The sequence below is a fragment of the Phoenix dactylifera genome, chromosome 8, assembly GCF_009389715.1.
Source record: "Phoenix dactylifera cultivar Barhee BC4 chromosome 8, palm_55x_up_171113_PBpolish2nd_filt_p, whole genome shotgun sequence".
Taxonomy (NCBI): domain Eukaryota; kingdom Viridiplantae; phylum Streptophyta; class Magnoliopsida; order Arecales; family Arecaceae; genus Phoenix; species Phoenix dactylifera.
Window position 1 is genome coordinate 24,459,049 of NC_052399.1, and position 24,198 is coordinate 24,483,246.

The 24,198-nt window shown below is 39.2% G+C and overlaps 4 protein-coding genes across 4 annotated transcripts in view; 2 read left to right on the top strand and 2 right to left on the bottom strand.

Annotated features, from left to right (window-relative positions):
• Positions 1-205: 205 nt before the first annotated feature.
• Positions 206-1,452, bottom strand: LOC103721134 (non-specific lipid transfer protein GPI-anchored 8-like). The gene is made up of 3 exons (XM_026810033.2): positions 1,125-1,452; positions 651-713; positions 206-210 (listed from the first exon to the last, which is right to left on the bottom strand). Exons 1-3 carry the CDS (start codon positions 1,450-1,452, stop codon positions 206-208), a joined length of 396 nt encoding a protein of 131 aa, XP_026665834.2.
• Positions 1,453-3,560: 2,108 nt separating this feature from the next.
• LOC103721135 lies at positions 3,561-8,054 on the top strand. The gene is made up of 4 exons (XM_039129625.1): positions 3,561-3,979; positions 6,149-6,455; positions 6,564-7,008; positions 7,095-8,054. The coding sequence occupies exons 1-3, from the start codon at positions 3,561-3,563 to the stop codon at positions 6,903-6,905; spliced, it is 1,068 nt and encodes a 355-aa protein (XP_038985553.1). The 3' UTR covers positions 6,906-7,008; positions 7,095-8,054.
• Positions 8,055-8,935: 881 nt separating this feature from the next.
• On the bottom strand, positions 8,936-9,436 carry LOC103721136 (E3 ubiquitin-protein ligase RHA2A-like). Its single transcript, XM_008811201.2, has one exon. It carries the CDS (start codon positions 9,434-9,436, stop codon positions 8,936-8,938), a length of 501 nt encoding a protein of 166 aa, XP_008809423.2.
• A 6,666-nt stretch (positions 9,437-16,102) lies between these two features.
• The window catches only part of LOC103721130 (mediator of RNA polymerase II transcription subunit 23), a 67,089-nt gene continuing 58,993 nt past the window's right edge, over positions 16,103-24,198 (top strand). Inside the window, exons 1-4 of the mRNA XM_039129345.1 lie at positions 16,103-16,283; positions 16,373-16,416; positions 17,047-17,146; positions 17,221-18,210. Of these exons, the coding sequence (XP_038985273.1) occupies positions 16,197-16,283; positions 16,373-16,416; positions 17,047-17,146; positions 17,221-18,210 (1,221 nt within the window). The 5' untranslated portion in view covers positions 16,103-16,196. The remainder of the gene's footprint in view (positions 16,284-16,372; positions 16,417-17,046; positions 17,147-17,220; positions 18,211-24,198) is intronic.

Consider the following 24,198-nt stretch of genomic DNA (forward strand, 5'->3'; position numbering starts at 1 on the left):
TCTGTGTTACCCAAATCACCTAGGATGAGGTGAGTTCTGATCTGATAAAAACTTTACTACATATAAGCATTGTTAATCTTGAAAGTCCACATATTTAAGCTTGAAAATGCTTGTAAATGTAACATTTAGTTTCCTTTCCAATCTTTATTTTTAGTTTTTGTGGGGGGTGAGAACTTTTCTAACCAATTTATAAAAAGTACTACAATCACCCTGAAAAGGATTCAATTTGATAACAGTAAACAGATTTACAGCATATAGATATGATTAGTAAAACAAGAAAATCAGTTTCAGCAGATTAAATGCCAAAAAACACAAAAGAGAACAAGAGTCGATGAATTCCGAATCATTTTTCACAGAATAATAGTTGTAGAAATTAATGTTATTGGCCAAAGATAATTCAAAAGAGAAACTAGCATATCTATAGTTTTGGTAGCATAGATATACGTATCGAGTCCCAATGGATGACTTCTTTTTCTATTCTTTTCTCTTTTTTTTTCTTTTTTTTTTTGTTACCGACCAAGGCGTAACTTCATTTGGCATACGTAGATGGTAAATAATTAGAAAATGCTCATATTATAGGATAAATCTCACATTTCCGTTCTCAAAAAATAATCTTTTTTAAAAAAAAATTAATGAAAAAAAGCTTGTACCTTTTGTAGGGGATTTTGGAGGCGTTGATGGGTCCCTTGGAATAACTGGCGGCATTGGTACATCTGCACACAAAGAACAAAAGCAAAAAAAAGAATACAATTTTAGATAGAAAATATGAAAACTAATAATGCTAATGATTCATGGAATCATCTCTTTTGAAGATAACTTGACTATTAAATTTCCAACGATCTAAGCAACCTCCTAATATTCGGGTGTTACAGAAAATGTAGTTAGTTAATTAAACATCACCCTAGTAAAACTAAAATATCCAAACTTAATTAAATACATAAAAAGATTTTTCAAAATAATCCGGCAAAAGTACTGACGCAAGTTATATAGACGTAAAGAAAATTGAAGTCAGAACTAAATAATATTCATCTGAATCAGATGTTAAAGGAAAGGCCAAACATAACCAAAAAAAAAAAAAAAAAACGAAAAAAAGGAAGTAAAAAGAATGGCTCATGTTAATTTACCACCGGACTTTTTGCACTTGCCGACATCCGCCGGATGGAGACCGCAGCGCGTCGGAAACTGGATCACCTCGGCCAGCATAACGTTGAAGGCCTTGAGGGCCTTGTCGTCGCCGAGTAACTCGCAGAGGCATCCAACGTCGTTCTCCAGCTCATTCTTCAGCGCCATGCAGCACACCGACGATGGACGCTTGCCGGAGTGCAGGAAATCGACGCACGGCATCAGCTTCGTTATGCATGGCTTCACTCCTTGGTCATCCTGAGACAGGGTGGTGGAAGCCCATGAGGCGAGGAAGAGGAGGAAGAAGAGGATGAGCTTCTCGGATGCCATGAAAACTTCTCTCTCTTGTCTTCCCTATATATCTATCTCTATCTATGTTTCTTCTACCATTAGTTGCTCGTTTAGATGAGCTTGTGGGCTTTGTATAAAGGGATAAGGAGGGATGAGCGAGAGTCCATAACGGATTTGATTCTGCGAGGTTGGCCGGCGCGTTTTGTTCGGCGAAGCCTTCTGGGTTTGTTGTGGCTTGCCTCTCTGTGAGAGTGCCGTTGGTGCACGGAACTGGAGTTGCTATGGATTGAATGAGCTTGACCAAGAAAACTCCTTCCTTAAGGACTCTAATCACTTAATAATATCTCGCTTTTCAGGAATTCGAATTAGAATGAGATTATATATAAATATATAACAAACTAACCGGTTTTCTTTTTTGGCTGTTGTTGAGCAAACCTCTTATGGAGCAAACCTCTTATGGAGAAATTGAAGGAATTATTTCGGCTAGAGATTTGAGGTAAAAGGCCCGTAGGATTCAAATTTATAGGAGAAAATAAAGAATGATTTACAAATAAGATATACTTTCCTAAATTATTGCATAGTGTAAAGAAAAGTTTTTGAATAGCTGTACAATATGCAAGAATTATTTGGTTAACTTTGGTTGATAATGAACTCTTTGGCGTGCTAATGATTATATGCCTTAATTCCGCAAGGTGGTAGCACGGTTGGAATGGGGCTAAAATTTCATCGGAGTGGCCCAAGTCCGAAACGCGCGGGCGTCGATTAAATGCGGGAACCGGATACCTCCCGCCTGGTTTGCCTAGTGGAGACGTCATCTAGTCTGCCAGTATTTCGGTGGTGCTGATGTGACGTACTCATACGTGGAAGGAGCTTCCACGCTGGTGGGGCTCCCCCGCGGTAGAGAGGGTATGGGTAAAACTTGTCTAGCTGTATTAAACATTCTCCAACGAGAAAGAGGCCTAGTGGAGGTTGCTACACGGGTGAGGTTCTCCTCACCCCCTCTTTCCTTTTCTTTTACCAAAAAAAAATAGATTTTTGCCAATAAATAATGTTTTTGAATAGTTACATGATATACAAGAATCTCTGGGTTAGCATGATGGGCCAATGTTATCACAACAGATTATGGAAAAAGGGGGGATAGAGGCATCTAATTCATGTAAAAGAGATTGAACCCAAGCTAATTCAAAAGCTATGGCAGCAACTCAATTCTCAACCTCGGTAGATGATCGAGTGACAGACCTGTCACGCCTCAAGCTTGGAACGTGACAGACGCCGCACACCTGCACGATGGACTGTACAAGCATGCACGGCTGCAGATCATATCAAAATAATAATAAATACCTGAAATTCATTTTTTTAATCAATAATTTACTTAAAGCAAAGTTTCAAAGTTTCAAAATATCGTATGACAACATAAACCAATTACTCTAATTAGTTTATCTAAAACGCCAATAAATAAAAGGAATCTTCAGAAATCTAGCACACTCCCCAAGTCTTGTGAGATCATGTATCTGAATCTTAAAAATAGAATAATATGATAATGAGCTATACTAGCCCAGTAAGCAACATAATACCCCATAGTGGGATCAAATCATGCTAGATATTTAATCAAAATATAAAATAATGACTGGGCTATGAATCACAAATAACATATTTTACTTTTCAAAACTTATTATCATTTGTACAAAAACTCTGATACTAAAGTCTCAACATAAATTAGCTAAGGCCACATAACTCAGTGGCATGGTTTGCACAATGTATCCTTCATCCCACTAAGAAAACAAGGAGGAAGGAGGAAGGAGGGTAAAGAGCAAAGAGGAAGAGAGCTCCGGCGGTGGCCAGACCTAGGTGGTCGTCGACCTCCGGCCACCCGAGCGCAGAGGCGGCCGACAGCCACTGCGGTGATCGGCGGGGAGCAAGACCGAGAACAATCTCAATTGGGTTCGAAATAAATTCTAAGAATAAAAGAATAAGGAGAAGGAGAGCTCACCGGTGAGTCTATAGAAGAAACAGATCTTGGCCAGGGTGGCTCAGTCCGGCCGTCAAGCGGCGGATCTCACGATGGCGGCGATGGCGGCAGCTCGAACCCGATCTTGAAACAGAGGGAAACATGGATCACGGAAAGGTCTTTGGACGGCGTTGAGACGATGTGGCATGCCGGCCACTGGAGGAGGAAAAGGAGAGGAAGAGAGAGAGAGGAGAGACGGCTCGATGGTGGCGGCTCAGTGGCAAAGAAATTTATAGGTGGATTTCGGCTCATTCACCACAGCGATTCTCGCGCCGGTTGTGCGGAATCGGCGGCTGTTCAAGCGGCCATAGGGCAGCTGCAGAACGAACATGGGGCGGCCGTGGGGCTGCCGCGGAGCGCCAACGGCGCCTCTGCTCCATCTCGCCCGAGAAAAGTGGAGCAGGGGATCGCAATCGTGATCCCCTGTTTTGCTGCTTCTATTGCGCCAAGGGCTGGAGTCGGCTGGGCCTGCCGATTTCAGCCTATTAAGGCCCTATTCTCACAAGACCATTGCTTCCATAAACATTATGAGATAGGATTGCTTCCAAAGTATAAAATGTAAGCCATGCACGATCATCTTTGTCCCCTATCCAATCAGCATTAGAGTAGGATGAAAGAACGAAGAAAAATAATACCTAAGCTCTAAGCCATGATAAATGATCTTCTTGAGATATCAAGGCATATAACCATTAGTACGCCAAAGAGCTTCTGAGGATTGATGGATGAATTGAGATAATATATTGACTATGTACGCGATATTAGGCTGAGTGTGAGCGAGATTGAAGTGCACCAACAACTTATCAATATTCAATAGCTTCAATGCAAGGAGAACCATCATGAAGACTAAGGCTCCGTTTGGAGGAGCTGTTGGCAGTAGAGCTTTTGGAAGTAGAGCTGTTAGAAGTAGAGCTTTTATAAAAAGCTGTTTACTATTTGATAACTATATTTCTAAAGTGCTATGGTACTTTAACATATGTTTGTAAACAAACTAAGAAAGTACTTTTGTATGACAAAATTACTATAAAGGACATTGCATAATATTATACAATAGATCATAATAAAATATAACATATATTAATACATTAATATATGATATAGTATAATATTACTGTAATGTAATATAATATTATTGTAATATAGTAATATAACATTGTATACTATAGCATAATAATTTAATATAATATTAAATTATTTAACAGAACATATCAATGTATTATGATATAATGTATTATAATATTATATTTATAGTATAATACAATAATAAAGGTACAAAATATTATAATTATTAGTGTACATTAATTTTTCATAATATAACATAATATTAAATTATTTAACATAACATATTAATGTATTATGATATAATGTAGTATAATATTATATTTATAGTATAATACAATAATAAAGGTATAAAATATTATAATTATTAGCGTAAATTAATTTTTCATAATGTAATATAATATTCAATTATTTAACAAAACATATTAATGTATTATGATATAATGTAATATAATATTATATTTATAGAATAATACAATCATAAAGGTATAAAATATTATAATTATTAGTATAAATTAATTTTTCATAATATAACATAATATTAAATTATTTAACATAACATATTAATGTATTATGATATAATATACTATGATATTATATTTATAGTATAATACAATAATAAAGGTATAAAATAATAATAAGAAATAAGAATACTTTTTTTTTTACACGGAAGAGAGTCTGATCCAATGTTAGAGTTCTTTGTTAGGGCTCCAGCAGATTTTTAAATTTATAAAGGGACAAAGTATGTAATTGTTATATTTTATTATAGGTATTTTGGTCAAAAGAATAGCTTCTAACAAAGCTCAAAACAACTTTTTTGGAAAGCTCCAAAATGGAGCTTCTTCTAAACCAATTATCGTTTTTCATCCAAAAGTGCTTTTAGAGAGTTGAAAAGTACTTTTTGGTCCTCCAAAAACTCTTCCAACTGGAGCCTAGGTCTAAAAATCGCAGGATAGCCATTGCAATTTTAAAGGGCACTGATTGTTCCAAATTTCCTTTTCCTTTAAATTTCTATCAAGATTCAATATACATATACTGACCTATTCACAGATTTTTTCGTACTTTCCAAGCCTATGGTGCACCGGCTGTAATAGTTTGTGACTTTGAGATGGCAGTTTAGAAGTCAACCTAATTAAGCATGCGCGCGCCCGTGAGAGAGAGTTGATGTCAAGATGTTTCATTCATTGTTCAGTATTTAAATAACAAATGCAAGGAAACTTTTCTCCATAATCTTGTATCAAATCATCAATCAAGAACTACTATCTTCTTTTAGCAAAAAGAACTACTATCTTCTGCCAAATTAACAGGTCTTATAGATACATGATTGATGTCAAATATGATAAAAAATAATCTAAAACTATTTGACATTCACGTACTTATATACTATATAGCGTGTACCATATTGGTTGTGCACATCGCCCCTACATATTTCTATAGCGATGTATCAAAATAAATGTTTGGCGAATGGGATTAGCAAAAATAAACCGGTGATAAGTACGGCTTATAGTACGACATAATTTCTCTTTTCCTCAGCTGAGTTAAAAGTATCATGCCGTTAGCCAGCCCAAAGTTGGCGCACCGGCCGGGCGCTGGCTTGAGCCCCCTCGATAAATACCCTAAGCTCTCCGTTTCTTTTTCCACAGTTCTGCTCTTTCCCGCCCAGCCATGAAGGCCTCCATCCTCCAAACCACGCGACCGGCGAACCGCGCCCGATCAAAGGAAACCCCTCTCTCGAAGCGATCCGATCCCAATTCTGGCGAAGGAAAATCCCAAGCAGTTCTCAGCAAACCCTATTTTCTATTCTATTCCTTCTCCATTCACCTTTCCTTCTTCATCTTCCTTGTTCTCTTCCCTCAGGATCGTCCCCAAGCGCCTGAGCTGGGAGTTCTCCACCGCACGGGAGGGCATCCACCACGATCCATCGGACCCGGACGATTCCTCGCCGGAGGCGACCAGCAACGTGGAAGATCCGGCGGAAGTGAGCTCTCCAAACCCTATATCTTTTTGTTTGAGGGAACCCAAACCCTAAATCTTTCAAGAATCGCATGTTCTCCTTTTCTTGACTCCCGATCTCTCTGTTTTCCAGACTCATAAGCCTTTAATCTCGGTTTCTTTCAAGATTGACGAGATCGTAGTGGTGGAATCCGGCGAGCCCACCGGCGGATGCACCGATTCTGATGCTGCGGAGAGGGAGGAGAAGGAGATGGACAAAGAGAAGGTGAGGGCTGTGTTGGTGATAGATCGCGTGCGAGAAGCTCTGCTCGAGATCGGTGCACCGGACTTGAGCGATGGATCCAAAAAGGCGGTGGAAGCTCTGGTCGAGATCGTGATCGGAGATGTGGGCATGGATTCGAGGGCGAGAGATGGGCTGTCGAATCTTGACCTCTGGGCAGATGTGCGCACCGTGATCCTCATTTGCCTGATTTAGCTGCTGGTGGTGTTGTACGCCTTCGTGGCCACGGCTTTCTCGTTTGGCCGCGGACGGGAAGAAGCTTTTGTCGACTCGCCCCCTATCTGAATTCTTCTTCTAAGTCCGTTTCCAAACCCTAATTTTTTGAAATTTTATTGTCAGTGGAATTTTAGTTCTCCTTCACTGTTTATTTTCTGGTTTTAGTAGTTGTTTCCAAGAAAAGAAGGGTTGGTGGTCTCGGCGTTGTGATCGGCGATGGACGGGCTCTATCTTTTCACGGCGTGCCTCCATCCGAGTTTTTGTTGTGAGATGATGGATATGGATCAAAGCACAAATAACTCCTGTACCAGGATGATATTAATGCCCCTTCCCAACAGCACGATTTGGTGGGTTTTTGGCAATGGCATAGAGCTCCATTTAAAAATGGAACAATTATAACTTCAATTAAGAAGAACAATGTTATGATAAAACCGTTGTGAAGAATTGTGAAGAATTGCAGAAGGGAGGTGTCTTCAGGGAGAAGCTTCGGAGACGCAAAAACATCATCATCAGATCTCTTTCCTGATCCTGCCAATAGAAGGACAAAATCCTTTGGAGGTCAGCTGAGTATATCATCTGGGAAGGGCCTCTTGATATGGTACCAATCTCCCAACTCTTAAAGCACTGACATTTTTTCCTCTAAGAAATCCACTTATAAGATAAATATAGAGAGGTGAGTCTATTAATTACTCTCCTTTTCTCTCTCTCTCATTTCCATGTTTCTCTTCTCTGATTTACCAGTGTACCTCCGACAATGTCAAGGGCTCTATCAATCGGTAATAACCAGTTTTTTTTCAACCCCTCAGCATCGTCCCCTTTTCTCCATCATCTTTCTTCTTTTTCTGTCAAATTTCAACTTCAAATCTACTCTGACTCAAGGCCTTTGTCACGCCGTCGCCGACCTCTCCCTCCCAGCATCACCTTCTCATCTTGTTGAGGAGGATACCATGAGCAGTAGGTTGAGCTCATCGTTGAAAATCTTGAGGAGGTATACAAAGTCAAACTAGCACGTATGAAATATTAATAAAGCTCGTGTGTATTATCCAGACATTATTAACAAAATAATATTGTTGACTATGTATTACCTTGATTTGAGGTATATGTTAATAAAGTGTAGGTATGTATCAAGAAAATAATAGGTGTGTATCTGAAAGCTGTTAAGTATGTTTCATCACACCGAGAAATCTCATATATGTATTGGAAAGTATATGAAAACTAATTATTTAAACTTTTACTACCTCAATTTGAGATAAAAACATAAGATATGTATCTATAATAAAGTGGGTAAGTATCAATCATTGGTTAAATCGTAGCACAGTCGGTTACCAACCTGGACACCTATGCCAAGAGTCGGTTACCTACCAGGACACTTATGCCAAGGTCTCGTTCTCTCAACGAAGCCTAAGCATCGAGCTCTCCTTCCAGACCACCACCCCGCATGCCAATGCAAAGGAAAGCAGGGAGATCCCTTCAAATTTCTTAATGGTAGGCGCGACCGGAGATGAATCTAATCAGATCGATCTATTTAAGTAGGATCTTGTCACGAGTACTACTCTCGAAAGAGGAGCTAATAGATCAAAACGAAGAGGATATTAGATTTTGTAGTGATATAACAGCAGTGGTGGTGTTCAGAGAGGAAGAGAAGATGGAATATTTAGGCCTTATTTGGGAGGGTGGTTGGTAACTACATTTCTGAAGTAGAGATTTTATAAAAAGCTATTTGTTGTTTAGTAACTACATTTCTAAAGTACTGTGCTACTTTAACATATGTTTGGTAAAAAAATTGAGAAAGTACTTTTGGTATGACAAAATAACTATAAAGACATTACATAGTATTATACAATAGAGCATAATAAATTATAATATGTATTAATATATAAATATATGAAATAGTATAATATTATTATAATATAGTAATATAATATTGTATACTATAGCATAATAATTTATATATACTAATTATAAGGAGGAGGTAGCATAAGCACCATCCGATAGGGGGGATGATCGGATCAATAGGGGGAGAGCCAAGCGACGAGCTTCGCCCCGATTCGGCGGTCGGCATCGGCCTGACGCTCCTCCGCCGCCAGCGGCGACTGGCAGAGAGGACAATTTAGATTCCTTTGGTCGAACCACCCATCGAGGCACTCGTTGTGGAACACATGGCAGCACGCTAGCCACCGTACCCGGTTGTCGTCGACGAGCTCGCAAAGGCACACCACGTAGCTCGGCTCCTCTCGTTCCCCCTCTGCGGTCGCCGATGGCAAGGCCTCGTAGGCAAAGGGGCGTCTGGAGGAGGCCATGACGATGAGTCCGGCGAGGCCGGACCTGGCACAGGAGAAGAGGGGATCGTTGGCCGCGGCGGAGGAGGGGTGGAGGCGTAGGAGGCCGAGGGAGTGGAGGAGGCAGAGGAGGAGGGAGCGGAGGTAGGAGACCCACCCGGTGGCCGCCACGACGTGGAGGATCGGGATGGAGTCGCTGGAGGCATCGTGGAGTCGGTTCGGGAGCCCCATTTCTTTCCCCCTTCTTCCTTCCTTCTTTTAATTTAATTACTTTCTTAATTTAATAATTATTACAGAGTAAAAAATCGGAAGAAAGAAAGAGGGAGAAGAGGCGGAGGGCATCGGGCAGCAGCAAGGGAGAGGGAGAGGGCTTTGAGGGTTGCATTGAAGAGGGGGAGGGAAGGGGATGGGTGGGAGAGAAAGAGGCGGCGGGATGGAGGGTTTTGGCAGAAAAAAGGAACTTTTAAATGGGAATATTTTGGTCAAAAAATAGCTTTTCGACGCGACCTAAAAGTGCTTTTTCGAAAATCTCCAAAATGGAGTTTCTCCAAAAAAGCTGTATTCAGCTTTCTGAAAAAGCTAAAATAGATTTTTAAATTTTTTTACCAAATATCTTTTTTTATTTAAAAGTACTTTTGGAGGGTCAGAAAGTGCTTTTTGGCCCTCCAAAAGTCCTCCAAAGAAGGCCTAAGAGTCAATTATAAGGAAGGGAGTAACACCTTTCTTTAGCTCGAAGCATATGGTTATGATCAAGTAAATCTCTGATGTGCTTATGTTGAGTGTGAAAATGACTAGATGATGTAGGTATAACTTCAATACCCAATAAATAATGAAGATCCTCTAATTCTTTTAGAGAATTTTTATAAATGAGCGGGAACAAACTTGTACAAAATTGGGTTATTGGTGTAGGTGGGAATTAAATCATCCATATAAGTAAGAAAATATGCAGAAATGCCACATGAGAATAAATGAATAGAGAAGAACTAGACTTTCAATAAAACGATGTTTAATAACAAAGGAGCTAAGAACATGTTACCATGCCCAAAGGGCCTATTTAAGTATGTCAATGGCCTTCTTAAGCTAACAAACATGTGTAGGCAAAGAGAGATCAACAAAATCTAATGGTTGTTGCATATAAACCTTCTCAGTAAGGTTTCCATTCAGAAGGGCCTTATTTACATCCAACTGTTGAAGAGCCCACCATTTTAGCAATACAGAGGACAACTTTGATTAAGAAGGCATCATGATAACCAAGGTCAGGTCCTTGGTAGAAGCCCTAAGCTGCAAGTCACACTTTATAAAGAGCGACACTACCATTAGAATTTCGTTTGATATGACATACCTATTTACATCCCATTATATTTTGATTTTGTTAAGAAACTGACGACTGTATGTAGTTGTTTCAGTTTGAAGATATTGTTTTGGGACCTCGTGATCATAGGATGCATACATTGTGGTATTTGGTTAAAGATGGGAAATAGTGCTGGTGAGTAGGAGAGAGAGGGTTGGTACAAAGGTGAGAAATTAGGACCAATGGATGACACATGAGAAAGACTTGTATGTGAAAAGGAGACTTACATGGAGATGAAGAGTTTCCATGCAATAGCAGTGGAGGAGGAACTACACTTGGGGGCCTCAGACATAATGTCTGTAGAGTTCGAGATACTTCATGCAACTTGCTATGCAAGAACATGTTATTGTTAAAGAATAACAACCGGCTTTAATGGATTGGACAAAGTAGCGTGAAATGAGAGAGACCAAAGTTGGTTGGTGAGGGAGCCGACCATGTAGAGAGACTCGAGTGATCACATAAGGAGATTTAGGAATGCGAGGTAGAATTGAAAATGGATTCATCAAAGACAACATGATGCAAGATATAGATTCTTTTGATGCTGGGATCATAGCATTTATAGGCATTTTGATGAAGTGAATAACCAAGAAAAGTGCAGGGCTTAGATTGTATCTTTGCATGTAGCTCTCAGGCATCTTCCAATAGCTTTCCCAATTTGAAATACCTTGAACAGTAGTTTGCTTAACTATTTCTTTAGATAAGAGCATGTACATTAGGTAAAACTAACAAAAATAATAATCTATATGTATTTTAGTTAAATATCACCCTACAATATTAAATATTCTTATGAAATCATTTAAAAATAAAAATATTTTATTTTTTACTTTAATTTTATTATTGAGATTCTATATTATTTTAGTAATTAAAGTGTCACGCCCCGAAACCATCATTCGGGTCAACCACGTGACACAGCTACATAATTCCTGAAGCGAAGCCCTAGAGATCATGTAAAGCCTAAGATGAACAATACCTACATAATACCAACAATTATAATCAAAGCCTAAGATGAACCACCAATATTAAATAATCAACTAGCTCAATTATAAAGTTTTCGATGTTCATCAGTATTAAAAAAATAAAAGAGATAACTAACTAACTAATTAATAATTACACAAACTTCATGTCCCTCTCATCTAAAACTAAGCCTCTTGTGACTCTGAAAAATATAAAGAAGAATATGAGCTTTTCCAGCTTAGTAAAAATTTCGAACAGCTACATGATAAGTAATAAGAAAATGAACAAATGAACAATACCAAATAAAATGAAAACCATATCAATACTCGGAAAACTCATTCTAATAACATGTACATAAGCTCTCATTATCATCTTACTAAAAAAGCGCGCGCGCGCACACACACACACATATATATATATATATCAAATTTAACTAATTGTTCAACAACAGTTTCTTATGTCATGTCATTCATTTCTCACTAAATTAATTTCTAGATTTTATAGCAATATTTTTTTGGCTTTGGACTAACTAAAATCATGACTTAGTCCAAGATTGCTAAACAAAATTCCACGCGTAAATCTATGAAGACTATCCCAGGCATAGGCTTGTAGGGGTAATCTCACGTATAAGCCTGTAGAGTCTATCCCGCGTGTAAGCTCGTGGAGGCTATCTCACGCATAAGTTCATGTAGACTATCCCATGCGTAAGCCTGTAGAGACTATTCCGTGATGAGGTTAGTCCAAACTATATCTTATTTGTTTGATTTATATGTTACTCTTGCTATATCAATTTATACTTACACAATGCATTTCTCTTAAATTCAAGATATCATTATTTACATAATCATGTTTTCAATATTTGATACATATAATAACCATACAGGTAATTCATACTAGAATCATATAAAACATACCATCTTATGCCAAAACAAATCTATCGACCTCTACCAAAGACTGACTAAATCTCATAATGCAAATCCAATAGTACAAATCAATAAACATGTACACATATTTGTGACTAAGTATAAGGATTCTTATCTCTACCGAAGACTGACTAAAAACAACAATAACTGACCTACTTCATGATCTACGAGTTGAAGTGTAGAGTACCCCGATCAATTTTTTTTTGGATAAATGACTCTCCATCTACAAAATCAAACTCAATAATCAAAAGAAGAATCATACATTGGATTAGTAACCTAGACCGCCTACTGGCATCCACAGGGTCCATCACTAGGTCCCTTGAATCCCTTCTACCAATTACCTCGGTTAATTAGAGAGAGATAAAGGGAGAGGAAGAAAAAAAGGTAGGAAGGGAACAGAGAAAAAGAAAGAGGAGAGAGAACGAGAGAGGGAAGAAGAAAGAAATCTTTCTTCTCTCTTCATGAACAGGGAAGTTCATCTTCCCCTTCCCCTTCCCCTTCCCCCTATATATCAAAAGGGGTGGCAACCATTGTGGCCCAGCCCCCCCACCTGACGATGGCCATAGGCGACCCAAAACCTTGGTCGTCGCTGGCCGAGGACAGCGATTAGTCATCACAAAGAAGAAGAGAGGATGAAACACAAAGGAAGCTCTCGAATCTAGCCAAACTTGGCCTAGACCATAGCCGATTCTCCCAACAACTGGTCATATGATCCCAAAGATCCCAAGAGATGTGGAACTCGACCGAATTCGGTGGCCGATGATGGTGAACTCGAAAGAAATGGGGCTGAAACAGGGCACCCTATTTCAGATGGCATTCTGGCGATTTGTCGTTTCAAAAGATTGAGATAACATACTAAAGGGAGAGACTGGCAAAAAGATGATAAGGAACAAACCATCACTGAAAAAAACATGGCATCAGGCAAAACTAGTAATTCAAGATTGTGATAAATTCTACTGGGACCTTTAACTATAAGGGTTTATTTCATAAAGAAATAGAATATGGTTAATTTCCATTCGAGAATTGGGGGATCAAGTTTCCTAGGATTTTTTTTTTTTTTTTGGGGGGGGGGGTCATCTAAGAAAGAACTTCTCTTTCATTTATATGATAATAAAATCTCTTAAAAACTGATGGCACATTCCATGCAATACTATTCAATATAGAGCAAAGCAATCTAATACCATAATAACTTTAATAGCTCAAAAGCAATGCTAAGTTACATCACATTAATAAGATGTAATGCAATGTTATAATAGCTTAAACATGCCAAAAATATGCCATGTTGCATAACATTAATAAGATAATGGATGATATACGCAATCTAGGATTTAAGCACCAATGCATACTGATCCATACTAGCCACACCCCGTTGTGCTGGCAATGTACCAGTAGCAATATAACCCCATGTGCTAGTATTGACATGTGTAGCACCCTAACTTTCTGCTGTGCCTGCATGTGGAGCTGTACCATATCCTGATATCACATAATATTTATTATTGGATGGTTATATGAGGAAAGAAAAAGAAAATATTATAGGAATTTAATAGGGAGTGAATATTAAGAGGTTGAAGCTTGATGATTCAACTGCTTTTAATTCAATAGAAACGATTCAAAAATAGAAAATTAGCTTTCTGATGATCCTACAATCAAGGATCAACAGGTCGATTCAACTGACAATCCATTTTGTCTAGTTATGGAAGATCCAATTGACAGAACTGACTATTTACATGGAGCCAATGATGATGGTCAAGTTCGAATTCCATGATCCTTTCTATCATCCCATCAGATATCCAATTAATGAAACCCCTCAAATTGATGATCGATCATACTATGGTCAACAACCAAGAATCATGGGATCATGCATATATTCTGTTTGTTCATGTTATTTTTTAATGTCAAATACATTCAACATCATGTATTGATTATAAGGATCCATATAAATGTGTACGTACATGCATGTGTACATAAGTATGTTATACCTGTATGTATGTTTATATATCTATGTATTTACGTATGTACAATTTATGATTGTACATATAATATTCATGTCTATACATGTACACACATATATGTTTATATTGACATATGTATGTATATGTATCTATATGATATATATACAACTACATATAATGAATTCATGATGTCAAAGATATATGATAATTAAAAATAATACAATTCAAAGACAACGTAAATCAATATACAAATACAACCAAGATTGGCCAAACTATCCCGAATTGAATCGATCAAGAACCAGAACGTTTTGAGCAATTCGGATGGTTTGACTCTTAATAAAACCTCGATCCTCTCTCCCCCCTCCCCACGGTCCTAATTTCGTGTCTCTCCCCCCTCTCCTAGGGTTCCGATCTCCACCCCTTACCGGCGTGCTACCTCTCGATCTCTCGATGAAAACCCTCTCGGACCAGAGGAGCGCAAGGGTTCCACCTGCAAAACCCTCGCTCATAAGCACCAGCCACCGTGACTCCCCAGGAGAACATCGAATGTGACCCCAACCCATCGAAATTGTCCCCATTGTCCCCCTTCTGGTCAACTCCCATCATTGGAAAGCCCCTTGCCATGAAGAACCAGAGCCTGCTATCTCTACAGCCACTACAATCCTTGAACCACACCACCCTCTCCACATGAAGACCTCTCAGGTATGCCGCTTTATTAGGGTTCTCTCTCTCTCTCTCTCTCTCTCTTATCTTCCCCATCTCTCTCCTCCTCCCTTCCTCCCTCTCCTTCTCACTCTCTCCTCCCTCTCCCCCTCCCTCTCCTTATTTTGACATGCCCCAGAATGGCATGGTATGACATGATTTTTACATTTATCTTCAGATAAATCACAAAGCGTCCTCAAAGACTAGGTTTTTTTTTTTTTATGGTTCCAGTGATTAGAAGTAATATTTATTAGAATGTGAAGTTTTGGGGTTCAAGGTTTTATGTTGATTAAAAGTCATTCTGAGTCAAACTGTGTCGAAAGAGTTCTACGACTATGCACGTATTTTGAACCATTCTAAAATTAGGAAACATTATGATATCTATGGTTGTTAGATGTCAGCTCCAAAAGATTTTTCGAAACGTTCCTATATTTGGTTTAGAGATCAGAGGCATAATGCACTGCTAAAGCAATTTACAAAAATCTTCGTAGGGATGGATTGAGAAGCTCACATCACCAACTTAGCCGGGTCAAAAGAAAATATTGAAAATCTCTAGCTACCATCTAAATGAGCTATCTCTTTGGAAATTTATAGATGGAACCACAATCCCGTTTCATAGGATTAACCAAACACCTAATTTGTACAACATGCCAAATTCAACATGATACTCCTATTCATTCAGTTTCTCATTGCAAGTCCTCAGGTCCTATAGAGGAGGAGATCATTATGAAATTGATTTGCCTACCATCCAAGACAAAGATAAGGATTCAACTTGGTTGACTTGCCAAAGAATGTTTTTTTATCGCGAATAAATGCATTAGCAAACAAGAGAAAGCCAACTGTGTGCCAACAAATTAATCACCTTCTTTCTATAGAAATATTAAAATAGATTTGTTGGCACACCTTCTTTTTATAGAAATATTAAAATAGAAAATCAAAGCAGATTTTAAATCAAGCTTCACTAAAAAGTAAAGATAATTACCAAAATGCTATCCAAAATTCCATCGGACCCGTTAAAAAAAATTTCTCGCAAGCTCTCGAGCTAAAGAAAACAAACACTCGATCGGAGGGAGAGAGAGCCGGAAAGGAGCGAGCGAGACAGAGAGAGCATGGAGCAGAACCAGAGGGCCCCGAGGGCGCCTCAACCCCACCCCGCCCGGGCCGCCATCGTCGATCTCTTCAACCTCTACCTTGGGGTAACTCCTAAATCCTCTCAATCCCTTCGTCACGTTCCCCCTTCTCTCTATTGATTTTGAACAATGGCTTCTCCTCTTTCTCCTTGCAGAGAAATTCCCGGCAGCGGCCCGAAGACCCCTCCCGCGAGACCTCGTATGCCTACTCTCCTCATCACGTCTTAGCTGCTATGAGCACTGTTCAGTTTTTGGTTTCGTCTGTAAACCTTGAAGAGCTTCTTTTTGGCTTAAAATACTTGATTTTGATCGAATCTAGTCTGGCTGATTTGCTGATAATTCTCAGGGAGACCTATTTTTGAATTATTTTCAGCTTTTAATCATTATTAGCACCCTTGCGTGTTAGCAAAAGATGAGAGCGCCCAAAATACCTGAGAGCTTTTTGTGGCATGAGGGAATTGGTTGATTCATGACGTTGCATGCCATCACTATGCTAGCAAAGGGAGCCTTTTTGTATGAATGACCGGCATTTCATCGTATTTTTCTTGTCCTAACCCAATAATTTTTTTTTTTAAATTTTTTTTGGTTTCTTGCCTAAACTTTTTTGTCAGAGAATTGGTGCTATTTGAATTCTAAAACATTGTGAATTGATGTTCTAGTTTTCAATTTTCTTAAGTTTGGGCATATTGATTGACTATAAAGTAGTTACTACAATTTTTCATTTCTAAATGGTATTATATGTTTCACTTGTTATCTTCTATTATTTTTTCTTTTCTTGGATATCTGAAAGGTGATTTTCTAATTGGCTATGGCTGACAAATCCTATCAGGAACAAGATGCAGAAAAGGGTGACCGCTCCCAACAGAGATCTTCCACCTCGAGACGAGAAGTTTATCTTAGATTTTGAACAGTTGCAAGGACAATTCCCGGTAATTGTTGGTCTTCGCTTGAGTTATACACAAACTAATCCTTTGCAAGGCTTAAATTCATGTGCATACTTCAGGACCAGGAGCAACTGCGTGCTGTTACAGAATCAGTTCTCGTGTCATTCATCATTCAGTGCAGTGGTCATGCACCACAATCAGAGTTTCTCTTGTTTGCAATACGGGGCTTGTGCAGCATAGGCTATGTGAAGTGGGACACTTTCCTTCCTTCTCTTCTTTCAGCAGTTTCCTCTGCAGAGGCGTCTGTTGGTCAGGGCACTCCAGGTGCAGCAGGAGTACAATCTACTGGTGTGTCATCATCCATGATGATACCTTCATCATCTACAGTTGCGATACCTAATTCTTCAAACTTCCATGCTTCAAATCCGGCTTCTCCCCTATCAACAATCCATGGTATTGGATCTCCTGCTCAATCTATTACTGACCAGTCTGCTGGTGCAACTCTATCACCGATTAAACCCTCTGAACTGTCTGGCTCTGCACAACAGAGTATGATGAGGGCTAATCAGTCACTTAGGGGTACTGCTATTAGCTACCTCCGCCAATTAACATGCCGGATTATTTTAGCCGGACTAGAATCCAGTCTAAAGCCAACTACCCATATCGAGATTTTCTCGCACATGCTAAATTGGTTAGTTAATTGGGACCAAAGGTTGCAATGCTTGGATGAAGTGGATGGTATGAAAGCCTGGAAGCCTGAGAGACCTTTGCACGAATGGATGCATATATGTTTGGATGTTTTATGGAAGTTGGTTGAGGAGGATAGATGCCGCATCCCCTTCTATGAGTTGCTTCGCAGCAACTTGCAGTTTATGGATAACATTCCTGATGATGAAGCACTATTTACCATCATCCTGGAGATTCATAGGAGGAGGGATGTGGTGGCTATACACATGCAAATGTTGGATCAACAGCTTCACTGCCCGTCATTTGCAACTCACCGGTTCTTGTCTCAATCCTATCCAAGTATTACTGGTGAACCATTAGCAAATTTGCGCTATTCTCCGATAACTTATCCTAGCGTCTTAGGAGAACCATTGCATGGAGAGGTAGGCAAAATAAACTTATTTCTTTCAAAACCTTTATCAATTCCTTTTCTAATAAACTACATTAGTGCTTGAATACAAGCTCTTGTTATCCAATTAGTTAATCTTGTTTTATTGCTTGCTTGTTTTTGTGCTTGTGTTTATGTAAATTATTTCCACCATGTTTCAAATGCATTTATAAGAATTCAAATATTTAAAGATTCAATGTCATTCCTAATGAGCAGTTCTATAGGTATAAATTACTAATATAGTTTCACATAGTACATGTAATCTTATGATAACCAAATACATTCACAACATTGTCACATGTACTAAATGTTAAAGATGTAATCTCGATATTGCAGCCAAGGCTAAAAATATTGGTGATTGTCTATACCAGATTGTACGGGAAAGTACAAGCAGTGTTTTAAAAAGCGATTGAAGTATGCTAGCAGGGACCATATAGCATTCGCGGTATGCACGTGCTATATGCAGGATCATATCTGATTAGTATTTTTTAACTATATAAAATAAATAAAATACATTAAGTACGACAAAAGTGACAACAATGATGGTAATATTTTTTGTATAAACAATATCGATATTAATAACAACAACTAACTATTACGACTAATTACTCAGTACTTAATACTAATAGCAGCAATTATAACATAGTTGAAACTGAAATCCAACCTAGCTGTTTGTTTTAACATGCTCCATCCGTATATATTTGGCCTCATAATGCTAAGTGGCCTACATATGCTGCCGTGCATTACTAATTGAGCCGTAAATATGGCTGCATACTGCTAAATGGACTGCCTTTTTTGGCCTAGATATGGTATGGTGCATATAGTAACAGCATATATGCAATGCAGTGTGGTCAAGAACAACATCTGCATACGCAGCCTTGTGCACCGCATCTTAAGACATCAGATGAAGTATGCCCAACCCCCATTCAGATTTGGTACTGACACATGGCATTTCACCTCCATTTTGTGGTGCTATTGTTAGGAGATGTACAGTATCATGCCACATCATACCATTACTAGTAAGTACTAGTAGCGATACTTTGACATTTGATTGAGCAATACTTAGTGGATATGAAACAACCTAGGATATGGTCTATTATATCAACATCAATGCTAGAAGGTATAAGGAATGGGTTTTTTTAATCTTATAGGGTGCAAAGATAGTGAATGCTTAAGTTTCAACTTCACGTAATTTCTTGCATTGCTAAAAACTATAATTAGCTTGAACTAAGGTTCACCGTACTAATGCTTACCATCTTGTAATAGACATACTATACCATGTTGGTGCCGAATCGAGACTCGGTACGGAGGGTGTAATGAGTCTTGGTACATTGAATCGACGCCCGTATTGGGCATTATTGAGACTGGATTACCATGGTATGGCATGGTATCCGGTACCGAGATTGTGAAGTGTGGCTTTATCTATTGAAGTTGGCAACTTATGTGAAAATAATTGATTGATGAGGTTTGAGTTATGAAAAGTGAATCGAAGGTTTAGAAATTTCATAAAACATAGGACTTGATAAGATATAATTAATCAAGGTTGTATATGTGATTACAGAATTGAATAGGCAGGTGTAAGATAGTTTATTGATCAAGGATCAAAGGGGTTTTTGGATGTTTAAATGGTTAGGGTTGCAAGGGCTTAAAGAAAGGTGATAAAATAGTAGAAAATGTAAATTAAATTGTAAAAGATGGAAGAAGATGCTTTATTAGGTTTGCTGCATTAAGTGATCAAAGATTGAATGCATGAAGTGGCACAATGAAAAAAAATCTGTCTTAAAAAAATTCTCTCTTTAGTATGGCTTATTTTTCAACTTTCGAGGATGAATTGGTGAAGGTTTGCATCAATGAATGTCTTGCTTGTTGGATTACGTGGGTTGTGCTTTCTTGATAGTATGACTCCTTCACTTGATATGACATTTACTTGGTAAAATTAAAAAGTTCAACCATGCATTTACTGACCATGAATTTTTTGCATTAAGGACAGGCCCTCGTTATTGAGATAAGTTGTCAAGAAGCTGCACACATAGACAGATAGCATTCTGGCCTGCCCAGTTGTGCAACAATAACTTTGCAACAAGGAGGTTGCAATACTTGAATCAGTCAATTATGGGTAATTGTTTCAATTTTCAAGGATGAATTGGTGAATGTTGTCCTGGTGAATGTCTTGCTCAGTGATTAGCTAGCTTCTGATTTCTTGATAGGGTAACTTGTTCACTTTGAGATAACATTTACTTAATAGACATGGAAGAGTATAACTTTGCATTTGCTGAGGGTCTGTAGTCTGTCGTTTTGCCCAAAAGATGAAGTTTGTGTAAGTCCTCCAAATGAGTCTCATTCACACTAGATACATAGTTGGGATACACTAGGCATGATTCTTGCTTTGATACTTTGATTACGTAGTTGAAGTTGTGTTGCTGATTGCATGCTTTGCCTCCTCTCTCGTGGCCGTGTCTTGGTCAGCATGGTATGGAGAAGCGGTTCTTCGGTAGTTTGACTGTCTTGATGCAGCATCTCCATTTTTTGGTAAATCTCGGGAAGGTCTTTCCTATTCATTATTGTGCTCAAGTATCCATTTTAGAGTACTTTGTGCCTTGGATAAGGTTTCATACCCCTTTGAGATCATTCACAAATATATATTGGATTAGATAGAGCTGTTGAAGAAAAGGAAAGCATGTCAGTTTCATTGGGTATTTTGTCAAGGAAGATGTGTTCATGTTTTTGTACTTCCTCTGCCATTCCCATCAATAAATCTATGTTGACTTCTTACATTCATATTCAACTTAGCACATAAACCGATAAAAGTCACATGAGAAAGATAATCACCTTAGGCATATACAAGGATTTAAGTCATGGTTTGATGCCCCTCAGGACGTTGGGATGGGGCACCGCCCTAAGTGTCGCGAGTCATGATTGAATCATTCCACTATTGTCCTAGCATCTTGCTCTGCATGTCCCGAGCAAAGTCCACTGAATTATTGGTAATCAATTTTTTTTATTTTTTAATGATTTTAAATATAATTTGATGTTTTTTGATATTTTTATGATTTCAATACATCCTAAATGATGCCTCTTGATGTTTTAGAGTGATGCAAGATATAAAATGATTAGTAAGATATTGCATGCTAGAAGAAGCAACACAAAATATCCTAAAATTAATTAGTAAGACATAGAATATAAAATAATATAATTAATTACATATATTTAAAGTACAATATGCGTACTAATATCTAAAATTTTTTCGAGTGGCGATGTCTCTTCTAGATATTCGGATCATTAGCATTATCAGGAGGCACATCAGCCCACCCCTCTAATTAGGCGGCGTTGTAGTCTTGCACGCTTATTCCATGAAGAACGTGCTCTAAAATATAACCAGTCTCGGATCTCTTATTGAAGCTCTACTTTGATAGGTGTCCTCTGGCTGATAATACGGTCAGGAAGGATCCATCCGAATATGCCGACAACAAAATCCGACCTCCAGGCTCTGTAGGATAGTAGCCACCGGAAGACGATGCCTCGGATGCGTCATATCCATATCTGTATCGGTATCGGTCATAGGTTGCCTTTGGCTGTAGGTAATAGGATCCAGCATACAACTCGAAAACTGATACTTTTATGGATCCTACTCTACGTGCGAGGCCATCTGCAGCTACATTGTGTCCTCCTAAACGATCTCAAAGAGCTCGTCTCCTATATGCAATCGTATGCTCGTGGAATTTATCAGATCATGCACCATTGTTCCTATCCTGTGTAACATGTATAAATAAGGACTCACTGGTGAATTGAAGACCACCCTGCGACTGTCTCATAAATGATGATCTTATGTCCTCCACTCCCTTTTCACTGGATCTGAACTGTCATCGCTGCTCTTTCTGATCTCTGAATCTGAGTGAGCTGACTCCTTCACACTCTCCATCGGGGCTGCAACTATCTTTTCTTTTTTTTTGTTGTGCTGGGCAACTATCTGCTTCTCCTTCGTGCCCCTCTTTGCTTGGTTACGATGGGAGGATGGATGCCGTCGCCCTCCTGACCGAGTCAACTGGGTAGCATGGTGGCCTCGTCTAAGCAATTCTCGATCATATCTCTGAGAGGATGTCTCGGACAAGTAGTCATATGATAACCGGTTCTTCAGGGACCTCTGTGGCTATGGTTAATCAGCTGGAAGGATGCATGGAATGTTGCAATCTGTCCATTGCGCTATATCCACCCTAGCCTCGCTGGTGACGAAACTGGCCGGTCGTGGAGGTGATCTTGGCTCATCAAGCTCCGGCTCCTGCTGGCCCACAAGCTATTCGATCATAGGATCATCCTCATTGTCAACGAAAACGTTGTGGATCGGATCCGTATACTTCAACTTCACTTTCTTCTGAATGCATTTCAACCTCAACCTCAGATTGTAATGAACATATACAAGGTTGTTGAGGCGCTTCTATGTCAGACTGTTTCTCTGCTCGCTGTGGATGAGGATAAAGGTGGACCAATTGCATCACAACAACTCGAGAAGATCTGGAAGAGTATCTGAATAGCTAGCCGCTTAAAATTTTTGTCGGACATACCAAAATGAACCCACCATTGTTTTTTACTGTGCTGAGCAACTATTTGCTTTTTCTTCATGCCCCTTTTTGCTTGGCTACGCTGGGAGGATGGATGTCGTCGCCCTCCTGACTGAGTCAACTGGGTAGCATGGTGGCCTCGTTTAAGCAACTCTTGATCATATCTCTGAGAGGATGTCTCAGACAAGAAGGCATGTGATAACCGGCTCTCTAGTGACCCTTGTGGCTGTGGCTGATCAGCTGGAAGGATGCATAGAATGTTGCAATCTGTCCATTGCCCTACATCTCCTAGTCTTGCTGATTACGAAACTGGCTATTCGTGGAGGCGATCGGGCTCATAAAGCTTTGGCTCCTGCTGGCCCACAAGTCATTTGATCATAGGATCATCCTCATTGTCAACGAAAGTATTGTTGATCAGATCCGTGTACTTCAGCTCCACTTCCTTATGAAAGTACTTTAGCCTCAACATCAGATTATAGTCAATATATACAAGGTCATTGAGGCGCTTTTGTGTCAGACGGTTTCTCTGCTCTCTGTGGATGAGGGTAAAAGTGGACCAATTGCACCACAACCACTTGAGAAGATCTGGGAGAATATCTCGATCAAGGTATACTAAACTAGCCCGTATCAGCCGGTTTAGCTCGTACCGGCCGGTTCAACCCGTACCGAACTGGTGCCGACTGGTCCGATTCGGCCACAGAAAATATTTTCGGCCCCTATGGGGCCGAAATCGACTGGTACAAGGCCAAATTGGACGGAACCAGACCGATTTCGTCCGGTTCGGCTAGGACTCTGTGCGAACCGGCACCGAGTTTGGTTTTCACAGCGCGGTGCGCTGGGGCGCGGGCGGCATACTGTGGCTTTTAATGCCATTGCAGCTACAGTGGCATTAAATGCCACAGTACTGTAGCTGTGGCATTAAATGCCACAGTACTGTAGCTGTGGCATTTAATGCCACATTACTATAGCTGTGGCATTAAATGCCACAGCCGAGCATGCTCGCCATGCGCGTGCGCTCGCTGTGGCCGGTTCGGTACCGATGCTGACCAGTACGCCAACCGGTACCGGTTCGGTGATCCTTGATTTGCATAGCTAACTGCTTAAGATTTTTAGCTGACATACCAAAATTAATCCACCATTCCGCTACAAAAATATTGAATAAAATTACATAACAAGATAGTATCATATTAATAATCATTTAACATCACGTAATAGTTATCGTTGATATGTAATATACCAGAATTTATACTTTTCGTACATATGACAGCTGCCGAGACTTCGAAGCTGTTAGTGCCCTCTTTAAATATTTTTGTTTATGAAAAAGAACTATGTTGCAATATGTTAATTATTGAAGAAACGAGTTAACTTACGCATGTCACTCAAAGTTAACTTACCTCTTCTAGATCTAGAGCTACGATTTCTGGATC